The 23,331-nt window shown below is 36.8% G+C and overlaps 1 protein-coding gene across 3 annotated transcripts in view; it reads left to right on the top strand.

Annotated features, from left to right (window-relative positions):
- grm7 (glutamate metabotropic receptor 7) overlaps positions 1-23,331 on the top strand; it is a 223,175-nt gene that overhangs the window by 177,348 nt on the left and 22,496 nt on the right. For 2 of the 3 annotated variants that reach the window (XM_083534429.1, XM_083534430.1), the window contains exon 8: positions 1,106-2,041. In XM_083534429.1, coding sequence (XP_083390555.1) covers positions 1,106-2,041 — 936 coding nt within the window. The remainder of the gene's footprint in view (positions 1-1,105; positions 2,042-23,331) is intronic. The other variant, XR_014532301.1, reaches the window with a different exon arrangement.

Below are 23,331 nucleotides of genomic sequence, written 5' to 3'. Positions count from 1 at the left end.
TGAACAATTTAATTTGAGTAGTTGAGTGGAGTCCTCCTGTCCGAGTCTTTCATTCTTTTGTCAAAGACTCCCATAGATGTAGTAGTGCATTACACAGGAAACAAAATTCCGTTGTTCAGTAATTCAGTAGTTCATCTCATGAGTCCTCCTAAGTCAATCATCTGTTTGTCACGTGACTCCCATATACGGTATGAAGTTGATTAAAGTATTAAAAGAACAATTTGAGCTAAATTACTTTATTTTTTTATTTTTTTTTACTGTAAATTGCTCTCTTGAGCTAAATTGTGTATTGTAATTTGTTAAATTATAAACAAATTACAGTATACTACTTCATACTGATCATCATTCTTTGAGATTTCTGGGTAGGCTAGGCCATGTCTCGATGGGGCCATCAGAACTCATCTCTATCATAAGTCGGGAACTACCTGTATTTGCAGTGTTGGTTATTATTGGTCATTATTATGTGCTTTACTGTAATTTTTTTATGTAATTATGCTTCTATGTATTACATTTTAGAATTTTTACATAAAGAAAAGAAAAAAAGAAGGTTGCATCTGTTTAAAAAGTCCCAGCTGACACTTTGCATTGTAGCTCCTGCTGTTCATTCTAAAGAAGCCTGTTTTATAAACCTCTGTACAAGTTTATAAAAAAAACTAAACAGATGTTGGCAAATTTACACACTGACTGCTTTAACTCTGGAAGCCAATCTCATCAATATTTATAGACCAGTGATTCTCAAACTTTTTCTGCTATTCCACACTTTAGAGGGGGGTGGATTTTCAAGCCCCACCTGTCCTTCATCACCCCAGAAAATGATAATGATATACTTCAAGTTTAATTTATTGAAATATCAAGTTCTATTTCAACAAAATTAAATATTATTAAGTTCATAAATAGAGAATATAAAAATTAAGTTGTGGTAGATACCCTAACTGAAGTCTTTAGTCTAGAACTGCACAACGACAGAGTTCCCTGAGAAACATTTAGAACAACAGGACCTCCTAAATATTTCAAAAAGCTTTAAAGGCTATTAAAAGCTCTACATATGCATTACTCGGTTCAGATATAGAATATTAAGTGCCTGTTGTTTGCTGACTTCTTCCAGATGGAGGACATGCAGTGGCCCAGTGGTGATACCGAAATCCCAGGCTCCATCTGCAGCCTGCCATGTAAGACTGGCCAGCGGAAGAAGACAGTTAAAGGGATGCCATGTTGCTGGCACTGTGAGCCATGCGACGGCTACCAGTACCAGTATGACGAAACGACATGCAAGCTGTGCGCCTACAACATGCGGCCCAATGCCAACCGAACCGGATGCCAGCCCATCCCGATCGTCAAGCTGGAGTGGCATTCTCCCTGGGCAGTCATCCCTGTCTTTTTAGCAATGCTTGGCATTGTGGCCACAATCTTTGTCATGGCTACATTCGTCCGCTACAACGACACACCCATCGTCAGGGCGTCAGGACGGGAACTCAGTTATGTGCTCCTGACTGGAATCTTTCTTTGTTACATCATAACCTTTGTGATGATCGCCAAACCCGATGCAGCTGTCTGTTCCTTTAGGCGCATTTTCCTCGGCTTGGGGATGTGCATCAGCTACGCCGCACTGCTGACCAAGACCAATCGAATTTATCGCATCTTCGAAGAGGGAAAGAAGTCGGTGACACCACCACGTCTGATCAGTCCGACATCGCAGCTGGCAATAACGTCAAGCCTCATTTCCATGCAGCTTCTTGGCGTCTTCATATGGTTTGGGGTGGATCCTCCGAACACGATAATCGATTATGACGAACAGAAAACCATCAATCCAGACAAAGCTAGAGGTGTGCTCAAGTGTGACATCACAGATTTACAAATCATTTGCTCACTGGGATATAGCATTTTGCTGATGGTCACATGTACGGTTTATGCCATCAAGACACGAGGAGTTCCTGAGAACTTCAATGAGGCCAAGCCCATTGGCTTCACCATGTACACCACCTGTATCGTTTGGCTGGCCTTCATTCCTATATTCTTTGGAACAGCTCAGTCTGCAGAGAAGGTAAAGCATACATATATTTTGGTTGCTATTTTACTATAAGACTCTCTCAGAAGTAACAGGTTAAATTGTTACACAAAATACAAGTGGCATAGTTATCCAGGAAATAATTGTGCTGCCTTAGATCTAAATCAAGGCTCAATCCTGACCTCTGGTTACTGTCAGTGTTGAGTAATGAATATTGTCTTTGTGTCTATGAAGATCCACTCTGTGTTCTTTGATTTCTCATAAACACTCATATATGAAAAAATCAATGCCCAAACAATATAAAAATTTATAAATAGCTATTTTAACCATCTATTAAAAAAAAAAAAAAAACACACACTGTAAATCAGCTCCAGATAGCAAATATACACTTGTATTTATCTGCTAGCAAAAATACACAGAGTCAGGTTTGCAACAGAAAAAAAAAAAACAGCAATCATTTTTTTACTGCTACAGCATAAGGCACCAGAACAGCATTCACAAAACTCTTTCTGAAAGGTGAAACAACCTAACGACTGTGTGTATTTGTGTCCCTTTCCTAAAGGGGAAACTACCTATTGAACATGTATGTACCTGTATGTGTGTGCCAGTGCTGTGTGGATTGTGTTTGTTAATCAGTAATATGTGAGATGCTTGTATCTAATTCTACACTCTAACTGAGACCCTGTTAGCTAGTGTCCCCTAACTTAGATCCTGCTTGCTAGTGTCCACCAACCAAGACCTTATTAGCTAGTGTCCACTAATGGAACTCATGCTAGCTAGTGTCCACTAACTGAGATCCTGTTAGCTTGTGTCCACTAAATGACACCTGGTTAGCTAGTGTCTACAAACTGAGATCCTGTTAGCTAGTGTTGACTAACCTAGATCTTGTTAGCTAGTGTCCACTAAATGTGATCCTGTTAACTAGTGTCCACTAACTGTGATCCTGTTAGCTAGTGTCCACTAAATGACACCTGGTTAGCTAGTGTCTACTAACTGAGATCCTGTTAGCTAGTGTTGACTAACTGAGATCTTGTTAGCTAGTGTCCACTAACTGTGATCCTGTTAGCTAGTGTCCACTTAATGACACCTGGTTAGCTATTGTCCACTGACACTTGGTTAGTTAGTGTCCACTTACTAAGATTCTGTTAGCTAGTGTCCACTAACTACAATCCTTTTAGCTAGTGTTGACTAACTGAGACCCTGTTAGCTTGTGTCCACGAACTGAGATCCTGTTAGCTACTGTCCACGAACTGAGACCCTGTTAGCTAGTGTCCACTAACATTGCAGACAGCTACTTTTCAATTTCCAAATGTTCCAAGGTAGTCAAGCTGTAGCCAGAAGGTTCTGGAAAAAAAGGTTCATATAGAGCCTTTGTTTATACAAAAGGCAATACATTTTTCTAACCTGATGATCTCATGACAGAATGAAGGGGATACTTTGCCAAGGTGATATATGTACACCTTCCACAGAGACAGCCAAGTACATTTTGTATTTATCCTATACCATGGAAAATAATATATTGTCATGCCATTCCTATAGAAGTGTTTTTTTTTGTCTAAATATCCTGCTTGATGTAATTTTCTCAAAGCCAAGTAACCTTCCATATGTATCACACATTAAGCTCCATTTCAAATCCATTTGCAGATTGTTGGTGTAATGGTGCTGTTTTTTTAATACCTGTTTGCTAGCTGTGGGCAATTCAGACTTTTTTTTTTCCACCTCTAAGCCATCATCCATTTTTCATTTCTTTTCATAGGAAAGGATAAATTGTTGTTGGATGTTGGAAAAGGGTAGCATTCTCATAGCCAGGAAGGGCAGAATGGTAATGATGACTCGCTTTAAAGACTTTCTCTCTCGTTCTTAAGCGCGCACATACACACATGTACACAAAGACACACAGACTTTTTGCTGTTTCATAATCATGAAGACATTTGCTCCATTTTTGGTTGGGTTTGTTTTTCACCACATGAATGGCTGGAATGAAAAGCAATTACTTAAAGTACAGGGCTGAAGAGGAAATCATTTCAGCGCATGTGACGCACTGAAAGCAGTCGCAGTCCAGAATACAATAATGGACTAAACAAAACCATGAAGTAAAATTTAGGTTTTTTTTTTTTTTTGTGGAATATCTGGGGCATGTCTTAATTTACAGGTAATTTATTGTCCTGTATAATCTACAATCTGAATTATAGATTTATATACGATTGATTTTTCATTCTATTGAAAAATCTGAAAAACTATTTCCACTAAACTAAAGATTTTTCATTGTTTTTTTTTTTCTTAATTATTTAATTTAACAAGGACATATGCAGTAAAGTACATTATAAAAGGATCTACAATAATGACAAAAATAATTGCCTATTTATCAACAATATTGATAGGGCTTATGTTTGATATTGAAGCATTATGTTACCCATAGGTAAGAAATTTGTAACGGTAAATGTAAAACTTGTCACATGTACATTACAGCACAGTGAAATTCTTCAAAATAATGGCATAGCACTGAAATCTTACACAATGAAATGTTCAGATTTTAGTTATACCTCCAATACATAAGAATGAATTAGCCAGTATCATTTACCAGTATATAGAGCTTCATTGTGGTTCTCTTGTTTGTTTGTTTTTAATGCAGAACTACCATAATACACAGTTTATGGTGAATTCGTACAGAAACACTGTAGATGCAAGTGAGTTTCGCTGCCACCCCTTATTTTAAGCATGTTTACTTTTTTTGTCTATGATGATTTACTATATTGCTACAAGGTGATGTTTATTGTAGTTGTATTCTCTGAGGTAGAATTATTAAGATGGGAGTATATAGAGATACAGCTGGGTGAGCTTTAATATAATAGCACAACACAGCACAGGAGATTTGATTGCTGGTTATGGTGGCTTTGTATTTTGTCACTCCTTTCCATATTTTTTCTACATGGTCATTTTTAAATTTTCTGCATTTCTTAGGTATGTTTTAGTCATATACACTCCGACCAGACATAACTTTATGACCACCTGCCTCATATTGTGTTGGTCCCCCTTTTACCTCCAAAACAGTTCTGACCCACCAGCCATTAACAGCATTAACCCCTTCAGCAGCTACAGTAGCACATCTGTTGGATCAAGGTCATGATGTTATAATGTCATAATGTCTGGTTGGTGTATATAAAACAGTAGATGCTTCCAAATTATGTTTCAAACTTGGTTTGATACGGTGTTTAGCAAGCGAACAGCAAGATCTGAGATTAGGCTGGACAGTTTGTGTTATAATGATTGTGGTGGAGAAGAACATCCATGAATATCTACTTCTCCACTCCAAATATCTCCTAACTATAGCATATGATTTACACCATCCACTACTCCCATTTAGAGCCCTGTGCCAACATGATAGAAGCTATAAGTCAGATTGATTTAAAATCACTTCTGCCTCCAAGAAGACAAGCAACCATAATTCAATGCTTTTTTGCCACAAATCAGTATTTTACTTGTACTAGGTACGTCTCTTACATTGTTATCTAAAGGTAATACAGAACGCGATGAAGGAGGGATGATGCAGAGTCCTGAGAGATGAAGACCAGGCTGATTAGATGAATGCAGGCTCTAGCTGAGAGCAGCAGTGTGTGAAGGCCTGACATCAGCAAAGCAGCCAGATCGAGTGGAATTGTTAGAGCTAGGTTTGCGCTGTGTGACACTCCTTACCTGGCTTGGGTAGACCTGAATACAAATGATTCTAAACTGTTTCACACTTGCTGCAGGGGCTGTAATGAGTGTGTGTGTGTGTGTGTGTGTGTGTGTGAGAGTCTGTGTGTGAGAGTCTGTGTGCGAGACAGCATGAGTCATCACGAAAGCACGAGGGATTTCTCGGTCTCCAAGGCGAACCATGTCCCACCAACATGTCCCACCAGTTTCCAACAACAAAATATTGACTTCACCTCAATATATCTCTTCACCACAGGCCCTGCACATGTTAGAAAAGATAAAAAAGAAATATATATCCCTAGCCAGTCTCAACATGTAATGGAAAAAGTAATAGCTCCATGTGCAGCCCAGAACACCACTCGGAGCACTGTTATTAAAGGCAATTTTGGACATCTTTAAATGGTGGTATCAAACTAAGATCCATCTAAAAGTAATTACAGGCCTGGGAGGGTGGAGCTTCTCCGGTTCTGCTTTGGAAAACTGCATTTTCTTTATTATTATTATTAATATTATTAGCGTTATTATAATTATTATATGCAAAAGTCACACCCTGGGGTAAGTCAAAGTGATTAATCATATTGATTATATGTTTCTTCACCAGTCCTTCCTATGCAGCATTTGCAAAAAATTACTCCAATACCTAAAAATCTGCCACAATTCTTGAAATGTTAAATGTGCAGCATAGACCAACATCCATTTGTAGTCTGTTGCAGTTTTATTCTGTTCAGAGTGTGAACATTGGTTTCAGTGTCATAGTGTCAGCTGACTGTATGTGTTTTTCGATCCACATCTACACTATACTGATTAAAGTTTGTGGACATCTGACAATATAGGATGAATCCTATGGGCTTTTTGAACATTCCATCTTTTTGTAATCCCCATTGGCTGTTATAATAATCTCTAATCTTCTAGGAAGTTGTTCCCGATTCATTTTGATGTGGGATTGTGGATTTTTGTGCTCATTCAGCCACAGTGGCGTTAGTGATGTCAGGTACTGATGAGAAAGCCTGGGGAGCGGTCAGCATTCCAATTCATCTTAAAGGTCTTCAATAAGGTTGGGATCAGAGCTTCAAGATCTTCCACTCCACAGGGACATAGTCAAATTGAAACAGGTTTGGATTTTGTAGTTCAAGTGGAAGAATCCAAAGACATCCAATGCAATGGTGTGCCTTTAAATTTGTGGTAACTGTGGTAACAGCATATGGAAAACAATATAGAGGTGGAAAAGTCAGGTGTCCCAAAACCTTTGTCCATATAGTGTACATACTGTAGTGTTGCATGAGTTCAGGATGGCTAAGACTGGATGAAGCTTAAAAGGGAAGCAGGTAGCATTTGCAGCATATTTACTCTGGTAAAATGCACAAAGCATTTGATAAACAAGAGGCTAGTCATCGCTTTTGACTTGAATGATCACTGGTCCCTGAGTTTTGTTCTGTCAGTTATATTTCCAATATTGTTTGCAAATTAGTATTTAGATTTTTTCCCCTCACCACTATTACAGCACCGCAATAAAAGTAAATGGGGCAGGCCCATAGTGAAAAAACAAGCAGCTGATGTTTATTCCATTTTCAAACTAAATCTATTAAGAATAAGTTTATTCCCCTATGCTACAGAACCAAAAACCCGATAATTATATGACATTCTCTTTGCTTCAGTGAGCCAGACCTTTTTTACAGGCACTACGCATAGGTGAGGTCTAAACATATACATACATATATATGTGTGTGTGTGTTTTAGCTTTAGCATCCCATCCCACAACCATATGCTATTATAATACCCTTCACTCCTTTGGAAGGATGTTACACTACATTTTGCAATGTGCTTGAGAAGATTTGTGCTCATTCAGCCACAAGGTTATTAGTAAAGTCGGATAGTTATATAGAGTATGGAAGCCTGGGGTGCAGTCATTGTACCAATTCATCCCGAAGGTGTTCATCAGGGTTGAGGTCAGAGCACTAGAGCATACCACTCAAGATCTTCCACTCCAACCCAGAACTCACGACCTTATGATCCAAAGTCCAACATTTTAACTTCTAAGATAACCCTTACCCTTACTTTAACCCTAACCCTAACCCCCACCTTGAAGAGGGTTATAATGAAATACATGTAGTTTAGGGATTAGATATCACAGTGTAATAATATTAATAATAATAATAAAACATTTTGATACGATTCGACAAAGATCCTGCTGCCACGACAAAAAAATAAATAAATACAAATTCTCCCATACAACCTTACATATATTATTCTTATTATCTTTAGTTTTATTATAGATGCTAAGTAAATGGCTAGATTCATTTTCAAAAGTGTAATAAAAATAGCTTTTCAGGCTTGGAAATTTTCAGTCAATTCAATTTGTGATGGCAAAGTCAGAATTGCTCCAACAGCACCCATTGTTAAATATATCCATTAGAGCATTTATACGCCTTCCTGTGATGAGGCAGCATGCTTTCTCGTGATTTACTGTGCGCTCAGAGACATTTCGATATGGAACACCTGCCGCTTGGTAATATCGCAGTCGAAGAACAGAACATGACCTGGTGGTCGGGTCGCAGCTGGTATTCCTCTCTCTGATCGGAGTACAGATATTTATTAACCCTCTCTCCTTTTTGCCCGCTACAGCTCTATTCCCGAGGACATCTCATGCCTGGGCCTATTTTTTTCCCCCTACATGAGACTAATAGCCTGGCTATATTTGCCCATGCTATTAATCACTAAGCCAGCCAGGGATGGTGTTGTAGGGACCCAGGCTTTAAATGGTAAATTATCTTATCTCTCAGCAGGGAATCCAGCAGCAGGGGTATTTATAGATGTTCTTTTTGACAGCTCAGAGAGTTTACATTACCTAATAAACCAATAAACCTAGCATGCCTATCTGGAACATACTGTACATTATAAAAGCAAATGGCCCTAGAGGTGTGGGCTGTGGGGGGGCTGGGCTGTGATGTATGTCAGTGGATTTTGTGAATAAGGGTACGACAGTATCTTTATTAGCCACTCTGATGTGAATTTATTGTATGTGAGTTACTGCATATTGTAATGCATATGTTTAACACAAATAAGGCATGCACCATAAATCATATATACGAATAACACTGTCCATGGGACAGTTTTAGTAAAGGACAAACTAGTCAGGACAAAACTATTGCCTTGTGACAAGTTCATTAATCAAACACCACTGTCCTGTTTTAATTTTCTCTTTTACCCACGAAGATAATGCTGCTCGGATTTAAGGAATACCTTCTACCAATTTAAAGTAAATTCTATAAAATATACAATACATACAATCTTCAATAAATGCAAAAATTCATGCACTCTTCTCGTTAAATTAAATTTACTAAATTTGATTTTTAAAAGGGAAAAATAAACAAAAAATTACCCCCACAAAAGATGGCAAAACTATAACAATTAAATAGTAATTGTGGCACATATAGAAGTTTGGATACTCCTCCACTTATTCCAGTTTCAAACATTAATCAGCTTGCTATGCTTTATTTGACACAATAGGACTGATTAGCCTTGGTCACAAATTCTCAGGAGTATTTTTAATAAGGAAATAATTTGCTTCTTGACTCTATAAACCTCATTGACCATGGGCTCATCTAAGCAGCCGAGTGATCTGGAAATATAGGTCATTTACCCTTGCAAAGCGGAAGACGCTTATAAAAGGATATAAAAGCAAATCCAGCTTGCAGTTTTAACTGAAATGGTCCCGTTCAATGTAGAAATCAAGGCAAGGTTTGGAAAACAAGATCAAAAGACAGAAGTGCCAGTTTGCTTTGACTAGAAAGGTGAAGCAACATCTCAAAAGACACTAAGAATCTGGAAGGATTTGTGGATGCAGCAATGTTGGTGTAACTTTCTACACTGCAGTGTTGTTTTACAAAAAATTGTCTTTACGAGAGAGTCATAAAAACATGAACATCTGATGTATGCAAAACTGTATCTACATAAGCCATGACATTTAAATGATTCCTTTGGGACAAGATCAGTAAAGGTATGTTTGGATAAAGTAGATGGATAAAAAGTTTTGGGGTTTTTTTGTCTTTATAAATGTAAAGAAAACAGTACAGTATGTGAATTGACCTGGAATGCCCAAGTTTTGTATATAACTTTTTAAGATTTTTATAAGAAAGAAATGTCTCTCTTTGCATATCTCAGTGATGTTAGTAAGCTGGGGTCTGAGTGCAGGGTCTTCCATGATACAGCACCCTTGGAGCACAGTCCTTGCCCTGGGGCCCATGAGAGGCAGCTTGGCGATAACCACGACCTTTCAGTCAGCAACCTGGAGCCTTAACCACTGAGTTACCACTTCTGTATATTAGATCTTTAAAGAGTAATGCTTAGACATGACCATCATTTACTTCCAGTTACATAAGAGGCGTATGATTTAAGCTCATTCTATTAACATATGGTGAGGAAAACAAATGAGAGTTGAAATTTCTGAGGTGATGACTGTACAGCTGGAATCCTAATCTCTTAAAGTTTTTGAAATCGTGTTCATGATCTAAAGAAAGGTCAGTTGGCAAATTGTTGGCAATAGTTTTAGCTATGAGCCGTAGCCTCCATTTGCATTAGACATAAAATATATATTATTGGAGTTTGGTTATTTCTTTCAATATGTTTGCTGCACTTTTGCACTTAACTGCAGATCTGGAAGTGAGTGCTACTTATCCATCTGGCAAGTACAAATTAAAACAATAACCCAAACACAAGGTATGCTTGTCTAGGGCATGGGGTTAATGAGTTGTCCAACAGACTGTGTCTTTTGAAGCATGTGTTCGACCTGGTAGCTATAATCTACTTACACAAAACTTATTATACAAAAACCATGGCATGTCTAATCTAATCAAATCCTTTTAGTGTCGAGGGACAATCTAAATCCATGTTCTTAACTTCTGAAGTATTACTTTAACAGAGGAATACACTAAACCCCAAAAACATTTGCTAATTAGGGCACCACGGAATGCAAGAACACTTTTCACCTTTTTTGAGAAACCTCCTTTTCATTGACAGCTTATAATCAATCTGTTGTGCTGCTATGTGATGACTCAACCCCATCTGCAACTCTAAATCTGAAACAAGTATCGTCCCGCACACCGGTTAACCAGAGATGCAATATACGTCACTGGGAACACGAATGTGGTTGCTCTGAAACCGAGATCTCTCAGCATTAGGGTGAAGAAACTGACAGCTATGCTGACAGCCTATTCAACTATGCAAATGCATGTGTGCTCATTTTGATGTATATCTATTTCCCAAATGGCAGTTCCAAATATCACGGCCCTGCATAAGGTAAAGGAGGCTTGTCTCGGACAATAATATGATATAATAGCTCAGGCTCACAAATATCCCATGCTGTCACAAATGACACTTGCTTTACGCGGCGTGTAAGTGACAGATGAGCGAGAGTAATCTGTAATGTTCTGTTGAGTCCCTCAATCCAATACAAATCCTGTTGATTAAATTCGCTACCAGAAGAGGACTACCATCACTGGTTGTGCTGTAAGATTATGCTAAGCAGACAATAGCATACGCCATCTGGAGTGCTAATTATAGCTTTCGGAGCCAATACAACACTGTAATGTGTGGCATTTAGTTTGGAAAATCAGCTGAACCCTGAAAGGTTTCAGGGAAAAAAAGAAATAAATTGACAAACAAACAAATAAATGAATGTAAAAAATGACTGATCTTTACATGTTTCAGTGAAAAGAATACTTTTCCAGGAATTGTTCAGAGTTGCTCTACTGTGCCACAATTTTTTTTTTTCCCCCAAAAGCCCAAATTAGCAATTATAAAAATTGCATATAAACCCTACATTTAACATATATTTTTTTATAAAGAAAAAAAAAACAACTATTTTTTTTTTCCCCAATTAAAAACAATATGACCTTTAAAGCTGACACTTGAGACTCCTTACATAAATATTACACAAATTTCTCACACACACTGATGTCTTATAGTCCCTTTAATATGTGTAGTGGCTGCCATGTAAGTCTCTAGAATTAATCTATTCTATAGAAAAGATGTGTAATGTATAAACCTCCTTTAAAAGACGATCCAAAAAAAGCAACAATTGACGTACATTATTTATGAAAAATAGAAAACACAGTCATTAAATATTGTCTCAAGACTTACACATATTTAGAACTTGTGTGTTTTCAAAGCTCAAGTTCGATTGGACTTTAAATACAGCAAATAAGTTTGGTCAGTTTTCTTTTCTTTCCTCTAAATATTTTATAATAATAGTACATCCTAAAGTGTTTTCTTCTTCTGATGAAACAGAGGGGAATCACCAAAATGGTGTAAAGCACCCCTATGCTTATATTATAGTTATCCAAAGCCGTCACTGATGTTTGCAGAGCAAACTGACTGAAAGAATGAAAAAAATTACTATTCATATTTGTTACGGGGGTTTTATATAAGTGATGGGAGATCTAGAATTTTGCCCAATCTAAATCATACACAGCGAAAAACTGGTGCAAAAATCATCCATTAAGCTCAGTAAGGTGATTAGGAAATTTTTTGTATAGCTTTATTACTATCTTATCAGTTGTACTATACTATATAGTAATATAGAATAGTCAATAAACTGGAAATATGCTCAATGGCCTAAAAGCACACCTTCCAGCCAATCAGAATAGAGAATTCAGACTGACCATGGGGTAAGGAAAATTATTCAACACCTCCAGAGTGGAATTAAACAGCACTGCAAAACACAATTCCAAAAGTGATCCAGCTTTTTGATAACTAATGGTGTATAGGTTGTGAATGTGTACCGTAGGGTTGTGTTTGTGTCCCATTTCCAATTTGGTGAGTGTAAAAAGTTGCAATGACACTGATCTTAGAAATCGTACACTCAGGACTCATTCACTACAGAGTTTTCTCTTTTTTTATACAGCCCAAGCTGATTTATCGATTTCTCCACCATCTCATCATCCTTACATGAATACTCTTTTTAGTTCTTCGATTCTGTATTTATGTGTTATTGAACCAAGCCACAGCGGTTAACGTAAAGCTACGGCAAGCACAGCGTTTCTTTTGTTAATGCCGTCTCGCATGAAACGCGCCGGCTTTTAGCACTTACTAAGTGCTACCCCCCCACACAAGCACGTCAAAGCATTCAGGGGGGAAAAAAAGAACTGCATTTGTATTTCTGCAGCAGTTCAAAAGTGCTTCGTACTTAGGTTTTAAATTACACTCGTTTCCTCACAAGTCCATGACCGTGAACACAACAATTGATGTGCCTAGGCTTGGATTTCTGCCTTGTTCCTGCTGTCTCTTGAAGCATAAAGGGAATGGAAAAAAAATTATAATATACTGGGTTGCAGGAATCATAATAAAACAGCTGAGCTTCAGGTTGTTCGGTGTTTCTCTTGTGCTTCTTTTCCTGTTTATTACCTTGAAGTGACCTACTTTTTAGAGAGCAAATGTGTGTGTGTGTGTGTGTGTGTGTGTGTGTTTCCCAAATGTATAATAAACTGCACAGTATGGCCTTGAAGGATGATTTTTAACTGTTGTGAATACTTCAAATAGTAAAACAATTACATGTAGAAATATGTCTTAGGTGCTATTAGGTGACATGATCAAGTGAAGCTGTGATGAATCCAGTATGGACTCACTGCTCTATTATTCCTGTAACAAGTGTGAGCCAACAAAGCTTTCAGATGGCCAAAGTACAGAGTTTTCTTACAACTTGCTTTGTATGGAATTCAATGGGATAAATACAATTTAATAAAATTTAATAGGATAGGTTATATATTGCTCAAAGTAGCTATCTGAACTAAATAACTCTTTAATCTGTGATTATTTACTGTGTTAGTGATATCAAATGAAACTGACATACAGTGGAACCACGATACTCGCGACCTTGACACTCGCGACCTTGACACTCGCGACCTCAATACTTCGCAACTTTTAATTTGGAACCCGACTAAGAGTAACTCGTGAAAAATCTGATAGTTACGGAGTAACATTTCAAAACAGAGTTTGTACAAATAAATTACATAAGAATGTTTGACAAACTATTTTATTATTGTATTATTCATTTAAAGTAGTAAATAAAACATTTATGACAACGTAATTCACTATTTTTGTTGAGTTTTCAGTACAGTACATGTACAAATCCCCTTGAAAAACAAATTATCAAAAGGAGAGTCAAAACTTTTTGTTATTCGTGCAATTTTTTGTTACTCGCGAGGGGGTCAAAGAGCATAACCCCCACAAGTATCGAGGTTGCACTGTATAAGATTGGGTATAAATATGATACATTTATACCCAATCATCTTACTGACCTGTTGTGAATTTACCTAATTAGATGCAAAGCTGGGTAATTTTAATAACACTTACGGTACTTTTTCCAGACATTTGTTGCCCAGTCCCAACTTTTATGAGACCTGCTGCTGATATCAAATAAAAAAATTTTTTTCGTCAAATAGTCTTCACTTTAAAAATGTCGTTTTTATTATTATTATTATTATTATTTCTTTTTTTTTTTTATAAGAATATAGATGTATGCAATTTACAAATCCTGTTTTTATTTACATTCTATACAGAGTCCATTTATTTATTTTTGTTTATCTATCTATCTATCTATCTATCTATCTATCTATCTATCTATCTATCTATCTATCTATCTATCTATCTATCTATCTATCTATCTATCTATCTATCTATCTATCTATCTATCTATCTATCTATCTATCTATCTATCTATCTTTGTCATCTGTTACACTGTTATTGAAGAATACATCTACAAACATGCTGTTATAGGGATATAATCAACATATAATGTTGTAAAATCCACCCCAAAGTGAATTTATTTGCTTATAACATCTCATTTTAAAGTACATTATGACTCTTGTGTCAGACCGATTTGCCAATGCAAAATGTAATTAATTATTTAATTCATTCATTTATTTATTTATTAGCTAAAAATAAATAAAGTACTTTAAAGCTTATTTTATTCCATATCAATTCCTAGTTATGTAATGGAACATATGTGAAACAAGGCTTATGTTTAACCTACAAACAAGCCTAACACACACACACACACACACACACACACACACACACACACACACACACACACACACACACACACACACACACACACACAAACACACACACATTTGCTCTCTAGGTAAAAAGTAGGTCACTTTAAGGGAATAAGCAGGAAAAGAAGCACAATCTTCCCTGTCCTGAAGACATTGCTAAGAAGGAACACATGCATTTATAAAAATTCATAAAAAGTGACTATACTCCTATTTTTATTGCTTTTTAAATAGTTCAATGTGGGGTTTCTGCTATACAAGTCTTTGTGTTGGCAGTTTGAGAAGCTAGTGCATCAGAATAAGCTAATTTTAACACATTGTTTCATGCAGTACACTATGTGGAAATCAAGGTGCAAATTAGCTCAATTTTTACAACAAAATTCACACTGAAGCAAATGGGCTACTATAATTTACTCCGTTCCAGGGCCACTACTGCTATCTGGATTGCCATCTTCACTGTTGACATATACTTGAACCACTATTTGGCCAACTTTATCACTGTTGCTCTAATGCTCCTCAATTGCATTACATGTGGTATTAAAAAGCTCTTAAAGGTCTTAAATTAAATTTGGTTCAAGCCTGTGATCTGAAAGACGATGCAGTGGCTAGTGGATCAGCTGTAAATGGAATTGATTGAGTTTTGCTACTCATTATGCTGAAGTAGTTCACCTTTATTAGTAAATTAGGCAGCTTGATGGAGTCGAATCCAAGGTTAGAACTTCTAATAAATGGTTTTATGATCATATTTAACACCCTGACATGGCATATAGAGTATGTATACTACCTTGGGCTCTGCTAGGTTCAAATATGTCTAGTGTATTATACAATATGTTTGAATTTTATACAGTACATCCTGCTCTTTACTTGAGATTGGTTTCGTCTATGAAGCCCCAACCTTTATCCACATGTTGCCCTGAATAGTTTAATAGGAATGACATTTTTGGAAATTATATGAAATTAACTTCATAAACTGTAAGCAGTTCAGTTTCATTTAGTTTAATTTGTATAGCAGTTTTAGCAGTTGATTTTTGACAAATTTCTGACATTCATGTTCAGAATACAGTTAAAATAAATAAATAAATTCATCTCATAAACATTGCAAAATTGCACCCCAAGTTATCTCTTTTTATTTTTTATACTTTTTATTATTTTAAGGATCGATTAATGTAATGCTTTGCTTGTTGGGACAAAGACTAAGTCTGATGAGCATATTTCTCAACTAAGTAGGTTTACAGAAATAAATAGTATATGAAAAGTGTAAACATATATTTTTAATTTTAATTAAGAATTTTTTTAATATATTTTTCCGATATGTTTCTCTCTTATAAGCGAGCCAGAGGTGGCAGTGGTAAGGAAAAAACTTCCTGAGACAATGAGAGAAAAAAACCTTGAGAAAAAAACCTTGAGACTCAAATGGACTAAAAGAACTAGAAAAATTTGTATTCATTATTTGCGTGACAACATTCATGACCGTTTCATCATTTTTAAGGTTATTCACTGTTCACTTATGGAGACTTGAGTGCAAAACTGTTCCTGGCAATTGTAGTCTGAAGCTATTGTAGCAGAAATGCTTGTATAATAGCAGTCCAAACAGAGCTATGTGATTTCTAAAGTGTCCTTTTTTTTTTTTTTTTGTCCATGTGGAGCCATCCTCAGAATTGGCGAATGATTTTGGGTGGATGAGAACTCAATCAGGGCATTAGAAAGGATCAGGCAGGTCCAGAGAGTAGGAGGGGACAGGAACACTTGTTGCATATGTCGCCTGATAGAGAGAGAGAGAGAGAGAGAGAGAGAGAGAGAGAGAGAGAGAGAGAGAGAGAGTAATACAATGTTGCATGAAGTAACATACATAAGTACTCAGGAGAAGGTACTTTGCAATATAAATGGCAGCCACTGTACTGTAGCTACAATCCAGTAACTGTAGCTACTATCCAGTGCTTGTTATCTTGACTGTAGTATTATGCTAAGCAGCTGTGGTGATGATAGTCAACATGAAAACTGGCTTCATGGTATCTTATTCTCCTTTACACTACTTACGTAGCAATCATGACGATTAAACTGTTAGTGTTGTATTTAGGCAGAAAAGCCATGGAGCATCTCGTTAGATTTTGGTAAATGCAAAATATTTGACAAATAAAAAGCTTTTTTACATTTACCTCCTCTTCTTGCACAGGACACGGAAAGGTGTTAGCTTCCCCAGTTATCATTTCATCGTTTCAGCATCACTCAGGTCGGCTAATGGACTTCAGCGCTGTGTCATTTGAAGCTCAAATAGATGTTTTTGTCACTTCTCTTTCATCAGCTCATCATCCCGGATATGCTTTCAAAACACTGAGTGCTTGTTTTTTTTTTTGTTTTTTTCTTCAAACGATTTGGATTTAATCGCACAATCATACCCCAGGCAGGTGCAGGCAGTATCCATAAATCTCATTATGTTTCTTTTATGCTTTCATTTGCATAATCCCAGCCCACCTTTTGCTTCCGAATGGTTTGTCTATGAATACAAATTCCCTGGGGTTGCCTTTTTTTTTTGTTCTTTTTGTACCTTTTGATTTGCTAATTTGATTCTAAATGCAGTGAAAATCAGTGACATTTCAGTAGTTAACTCTGTACTTCTGACTAGTTCGGAATAAATACATATTCATAATCAGATGTATGGCATAAAAGCTTTTGTATTGTCTTGTTATATGAAGGAATGTGGATACAAGTGCAGATTGTTTGATTTAATGTGCGAAATGTACAAAAAAAACCCCAAAAAACATTCAGACAATAAACCAAAAACAAAATCAAAAGACAATAACATCAGTGGAAGACAAACAAGAGACCAACTGTAAGTTGTAAAAACAAGACTTAAATACATCTGCGAATTTAAAGTGACTAGAAAACATGTTAGTGATTATACAGAGGCAAATAGAAGATGGTAGTCCAGTAGCTGTATAGATTTCTGCTCCAAAATAATACCACAATGTTCGAGGCACACAATTGTATAGGATGTCTTTGAGTTTGGTAGCATTACATTGTCTATTTTCTTGTTAAAGAAGACCCAAACATGTTCCAGCATGACAATGCCTCTGTACACAAAGCCAGCTTTATGAAAATATACTTTACATGGGTTCTAATCAAAGATCTCCAGTGCCCTTCTAAAGAGCGTTGGCTTAAACACTATCAGAAACCTTTGAGATGATTTGGAATGCTGACTCCATTCCAGGCCTCCTCACTTTCCCTACATCAGTACCTGACTTTACTAACACTCTTGCGACTATATGAGCACAAATCACCAAAACCACACTCAAAAATTTGGTGAAACATCTTTCCAGATGTGTTAAGGTTATTATACCAGTAAATTGGGACTAAATGTGGAATGGGGTGTTCAAAAAGCACATACGAATCATGCTCTGGTGTACACTACAGTTTCTATTTCTACTACTGCTAGCAATTTGTGCTTGGATCGTTTTTATTTAATATTTACCTGGTTCCATGTTGTGAACTTACAGTAACTGTAAACAAAAGAACAGGTCGCACTGAGATGTACACATCTACACAAAGACATCCATTTATTATGAAAACCTCATTTCTGTGCATTTGCATGTGCTGGACATTTTTCATCATTTGGAATCCAGGGTGTCTATCTAGGTCACTGGCCATCACAGGTGCTGCAATTTCTGCAAGTCTTGCATTTTTTATCCTACTGCTTAGAACACACAAACTGGCAAGCGCAGACGGAGCGAACGATCATCTTCATCACGCACATGCCATATGGCCATAAGGAGTACATAAAGCAGTCATGATCTAGTTATAATACATGTGCACGCTGTACGTGTTCCCTGTTGGGCTGCTGCGTTGTCTTGCTTGGGTGTAGTGACATGTTTTTGCTACACCAGCTTCTCATTGAATGAGACTGCTGCGGCATGCGAGAACCAGAGGCGGCTAGACATATGTGCCGAGTCAATTTATTACAGCTTATCTAAGGATCAGCAGAGATCAGAATACACTGATGGGGTTAGAATACTCTGTATTATATATATATATATATAGTTACAATGGTTCGACTTAAAATTTTGCGCAACAGACAACAGCGTACGATGCATTGGACATGCAGCTGGGATGGGCGTATCTCTCGCCCTGTGAGATGCCCTACTCTCGCTAGCGGTCGACGGAGTAAAGTTGTCTGAGTGTTAGTGTGTATTTGTTTCTGTTTCAAACGGTTTCAAACAGCAATTTTACTTATAAAAACATGTCTTAAAAGAGCCCAAGTATGTTTTATATATATATATATATATATATATATATATATATATATATATATATATATATATATATATATATATATATAAAGCTGAAATACCACTGACTGACTCACACACTCATCACGAAATCTCAAAAACCACTGAACGGATTGCAATGAAATTTGGAACATACCTTCCTCTTGGGTCTTAGGTGCTCACTAAGAAAGGGTTTTGAAAAATTCGCCCTGGATCGCGGCTAACTCGCGAAAAACGCATTGTAAACTCTTCGAAATAACATTACGGATCCTAATGAAACTTACTACATTGTTTCTTATTAGATGTTAGATGCACGATAAAAATGATTTTCAAAGTAGTTTGCCCTGTATCGCTACTACAAAGGGGTAGTACGTTATTTGTTGACGTTACGTTCTGATCTCTGATCATCCAGTCCTGCTCAGTGCTTACTGCTCATTGCCATATTGCTTAGCGTTCTGCCTTCCGTAGCGAAGCACAGGTACTTTCAGCTAGTATATATATATATATATATATATATATATATATATATAAAATGCTTATAATACACAATGGTTGGATTTCCTTTTATTTTGTATTGAATTTTTTTGGTTGAATTTATTTAATTGTCTTTATTTAATTATCTAACCCTAACCCCAGTTTCTACTGTTACATATTGCACATGTTTGGTGGATAATATAACGCCCCCTAAGAGGACAATGATATTTCATATTTTATCATTTTTGCTTTTTGCATTTGCTCTAAAGAACCTTTGAGTGCACACACACATTTGCCATATTCTCGCCATTCTTTTGCAAATATACTTGCACACTCATCCGTTTTTTGCATTCTCCACTAAGAATATTTGCACTGCATCTGTGAATTTGCTTGAAAAAAACCTGACACCTACCTGTACCTACTTCCTGAGATGTATTTTTCAAGCAAACGCAATGAAATATAAATGTTTCTTGCATCTGATAGAATTTTTATTTTATTTTATTTTCCATGCTGTACAAAAAAATAAAAAATCATAGCTATCTAGTTTGACATTTTTTTTTTTGTTTTTGTTTTGTTTTAGCGATTTAGATGTTTATTTAGGATTGCGGAATCCTTTAGTTCCAGTTAGAGATGTAGATGCTACTTTCTTTAAAAATCCTTCGAGGGACGTGTAAAAAAAACGTTTCTAACTCCTATAACATACAAGTGTTAGCAGGAATGAATTGTTTTCTTGATTTTCCACAACATTAGACCTAACTACTGTATAATTGGATTTTAAAAATGATGTGTCGTTGACACTATAATAAAAAAAAACTGCAATCATTAGCAAATGCTGCCGCATTATGAGAGCAATAAAATACTTCACGATTTACTGTTATTGTTGTAACAGTGCATTTAAGCTGCATATTCCTGCCATAATTCTGATTATTTTCCAAAAAAGCACACGCTAAAGTCTTTGGTTCCTTATTTATCGCGTCAATGCAAATCATTTCTGACACTACAGCAATGCCAGATACATACAGGAAGAACGGAGGCATGCTAATTCAAATCGCTCTTTACAAAGACAGTCATCATGCGTACAGTTAAAAACTGACCAATAACAAGCAAAAGATACAGATGATAATCAGAGGGTGCGGTCCCAATTGAGTGCGAGTAGGATTGATGAAAAACAGAAAGAGGTTTTTGTGATGACTTTTTTTTATATGCCACAATGATTATAAATGACATACCTTCATTTTATTTCTCAAACAACTCTCTGTGGAAAGCGGATTATAAATGTGACTGTCATCTCCGAAATGGTGTGGGGAGTATTACAAATAGTTCATCATTTGACAATGCTGTTTATAAGCACAGGATCAGTGCTTCTGCAAAGAATATTCTCATATAGCCACAGTGACTCACTACCCAGGCAAATAAATGAAAATAACCCATGTGTGATACTGCCGTAAAGACCAGCGCCATTGCCGTGGCGGCTCAGTCAATTTGCTGACCCGTGTAACTCATTCTACGGAGTCGTTTTCGCCGAATGCATAGCTACTCTTAAACGAACGCCTCATAATTGTGCGGCTTACCGGTCCTGGAGAGCTTGGGTTTAATTCGTTCTGCCTCATTGTATAGGCACTTTCACGATAAGCGCTTTATCCGTCCAGCCACGGCGATAGGAACGGCATTACTGCTAATTGCATTCGCATCATTTAAGAGGTTATATCAAACGCATGAAGAATTCATTTTCAATATTTCAATGCAGCATTGAATTATTAGGATTATGCTGAAATGTGAGGGGTGTACTCACTTTTGTGAAATAATGTAGCAGCTTTTGTAGGGAAGAAAGAAATACAGCTACAAATTAAAATAGATGTTTCACATGATATAGATAAAATGCATTCTTTTACTTAAAAGTGTCACATAGAATTGAAAATGATGTGAAAATCAATTGAAAATGAACTTACAAAAGTGAGTGCACCCCTCACACTTCAGGAACCTTTTTATTATATGTTCTCGATGGACAATACTAAAAAAATAAACGTGGATATATTTTGGAGTAGTCAGTGTGCAGCTTGTATAGCAGTACAGATTTACTGCCCTTTGAAAATGCCAACATACAGACATTATTGTAAAATAAAAGTGAGTACACCCTAAGAGAACATGTCAGAATTTTGTCCAAAGTGTCAATATTTTATGTGAGCAAAACTGTTATCTATAACTGCCTCAATCCTCCTGGGCATAGAATTCACAAGAGCAGCACAGGTTGTTGCTGGGATCCTCTTCCACTCCTCCATAATGACATCACGGAGCTCCTGGATGTTAAACTCATTGCGCTTCTCCACCTTCCGCTTTAAGATGCCCCACAGGTGCTAAATAGGGTTCAGGTCTGAAGACAGACTTGGCCACTTGATCACCTTCAGCTTCCTTTAGCAAAGCAGTTGTCATCTTGGGAGTGTGTTTGAGGTCGTTATTGTGTTGGAAAACTGCAAAATATTTTGTTGCCATTTATGCAGGGCACCATGTTCTGCTTAAGAATATACATGTTGGAATCCATTATTTCCCTCAATGAACCGCAGCTCCCCAATACCAGCAAGCACTCATGCAGCCCCAGACCATAATGCTACCACCACCATGCTTGACTGTAGGCAAGACACAAATTTCTTGGTTCTCCTCACCAGGGGGCCGCCACACATACTGGACACCATCTGAGCCAAACAAGTTTATCTTAATATCAGACCACAGGACATTCATGCTCTTGGACAAATTGTCTTCAGCAAACTGTTTGCAGGCTTTCTTGTGAGCCAGCTACAGAAGAGGCTTCCTTCTGGGATGACAGCCATGTTAACGGACTTTCTGCAGTGTTCAGCGTATGGTCTAAGGGGACCTTCTGCAACATCTAAAGCACTGCTTGGCAGCACTCATGTGTCTGTTTTTTTAAAGCAGCTTTTGCACCTGACACACATCGTAAGGACTCAACTTCTTTAATCAACCCTTGAGTCCTGTTCGCTTCCTGAACGCTTCTTGGAAAACCTCTGCATGACTCTAGCCACTACACTGTAACTCAGTTTCAGGGTGTTACTAATCTTCCTATAGCCTAGGCCACCTGTGTGGAGAGCAACAATTCTAATTCTCAAATCATCAGAAATTATTTTTGCCATGAGGTGCCACGTTGAACATCTAGCAATCAGTTTGAGAGAATTGTACTCAAAGCACCAAATTTTGACTGCTCTAATACAAGATACACAAATTTATATGTATTTGTTCCATCAACCAGACACAAACATGAACATGATTAATAGGACATGTGGCTTTGCATGATTACACAACATAGAGCTGTACTCACTTTTGTTGCCAGTTAGTTAGACATACATTTTATATATACAGTATACTGTATATTATATAATAATAATAATAATAATAATAATAATAATAATAATAATAATAATAATAATAATAAAGTGCATAATACAGAAAAGGAATTCCAGGAAAGAAAAATAGATCAGGAGAGTCAGAGCTAGTTCAAAGATGGAGATGGAACTGTGTTTTCAAAAACATCTAGTAAATGTTTCACAAGAAGTCTTTTGAGGAAGAAATTTTATAAATTGGACCTTTTTGAAAAAAGTTTCACTGTTAAAATCAAAGCCGCCGAGCAAGGCCACAGTGGTGTCAACTTATTTTATAGTTAATTAGAATTTATAGATCCAGAATTAGTCCACTTCCAGCTGAACAATTAACATCTCCTGTAGTCGACTTTTCCCTATGCACAGTCAGCTCATTTGGGGAATGTATTTGATACAAATTAAAACAAATTAAATAGAGCAAGAACTACTGCAAGCGATCATATATATATATTATATAT

This window comes from Silurus aristotelis, assembly GCF_946808225.1.
Source record: "Silurus aristotelis genome assembly, chromosome: 28".
NCBI lineage: Eukaryota > Metazoa > Chordata > Actinopteri > Siluriformes > Siluridae > Silurus > Silurus aristotelis.
The sequence above is the reverse complement of the archived record's forward strand: the minus strand, read 5'-3'. Positions and strand labels throughout refer to the sequence as shown.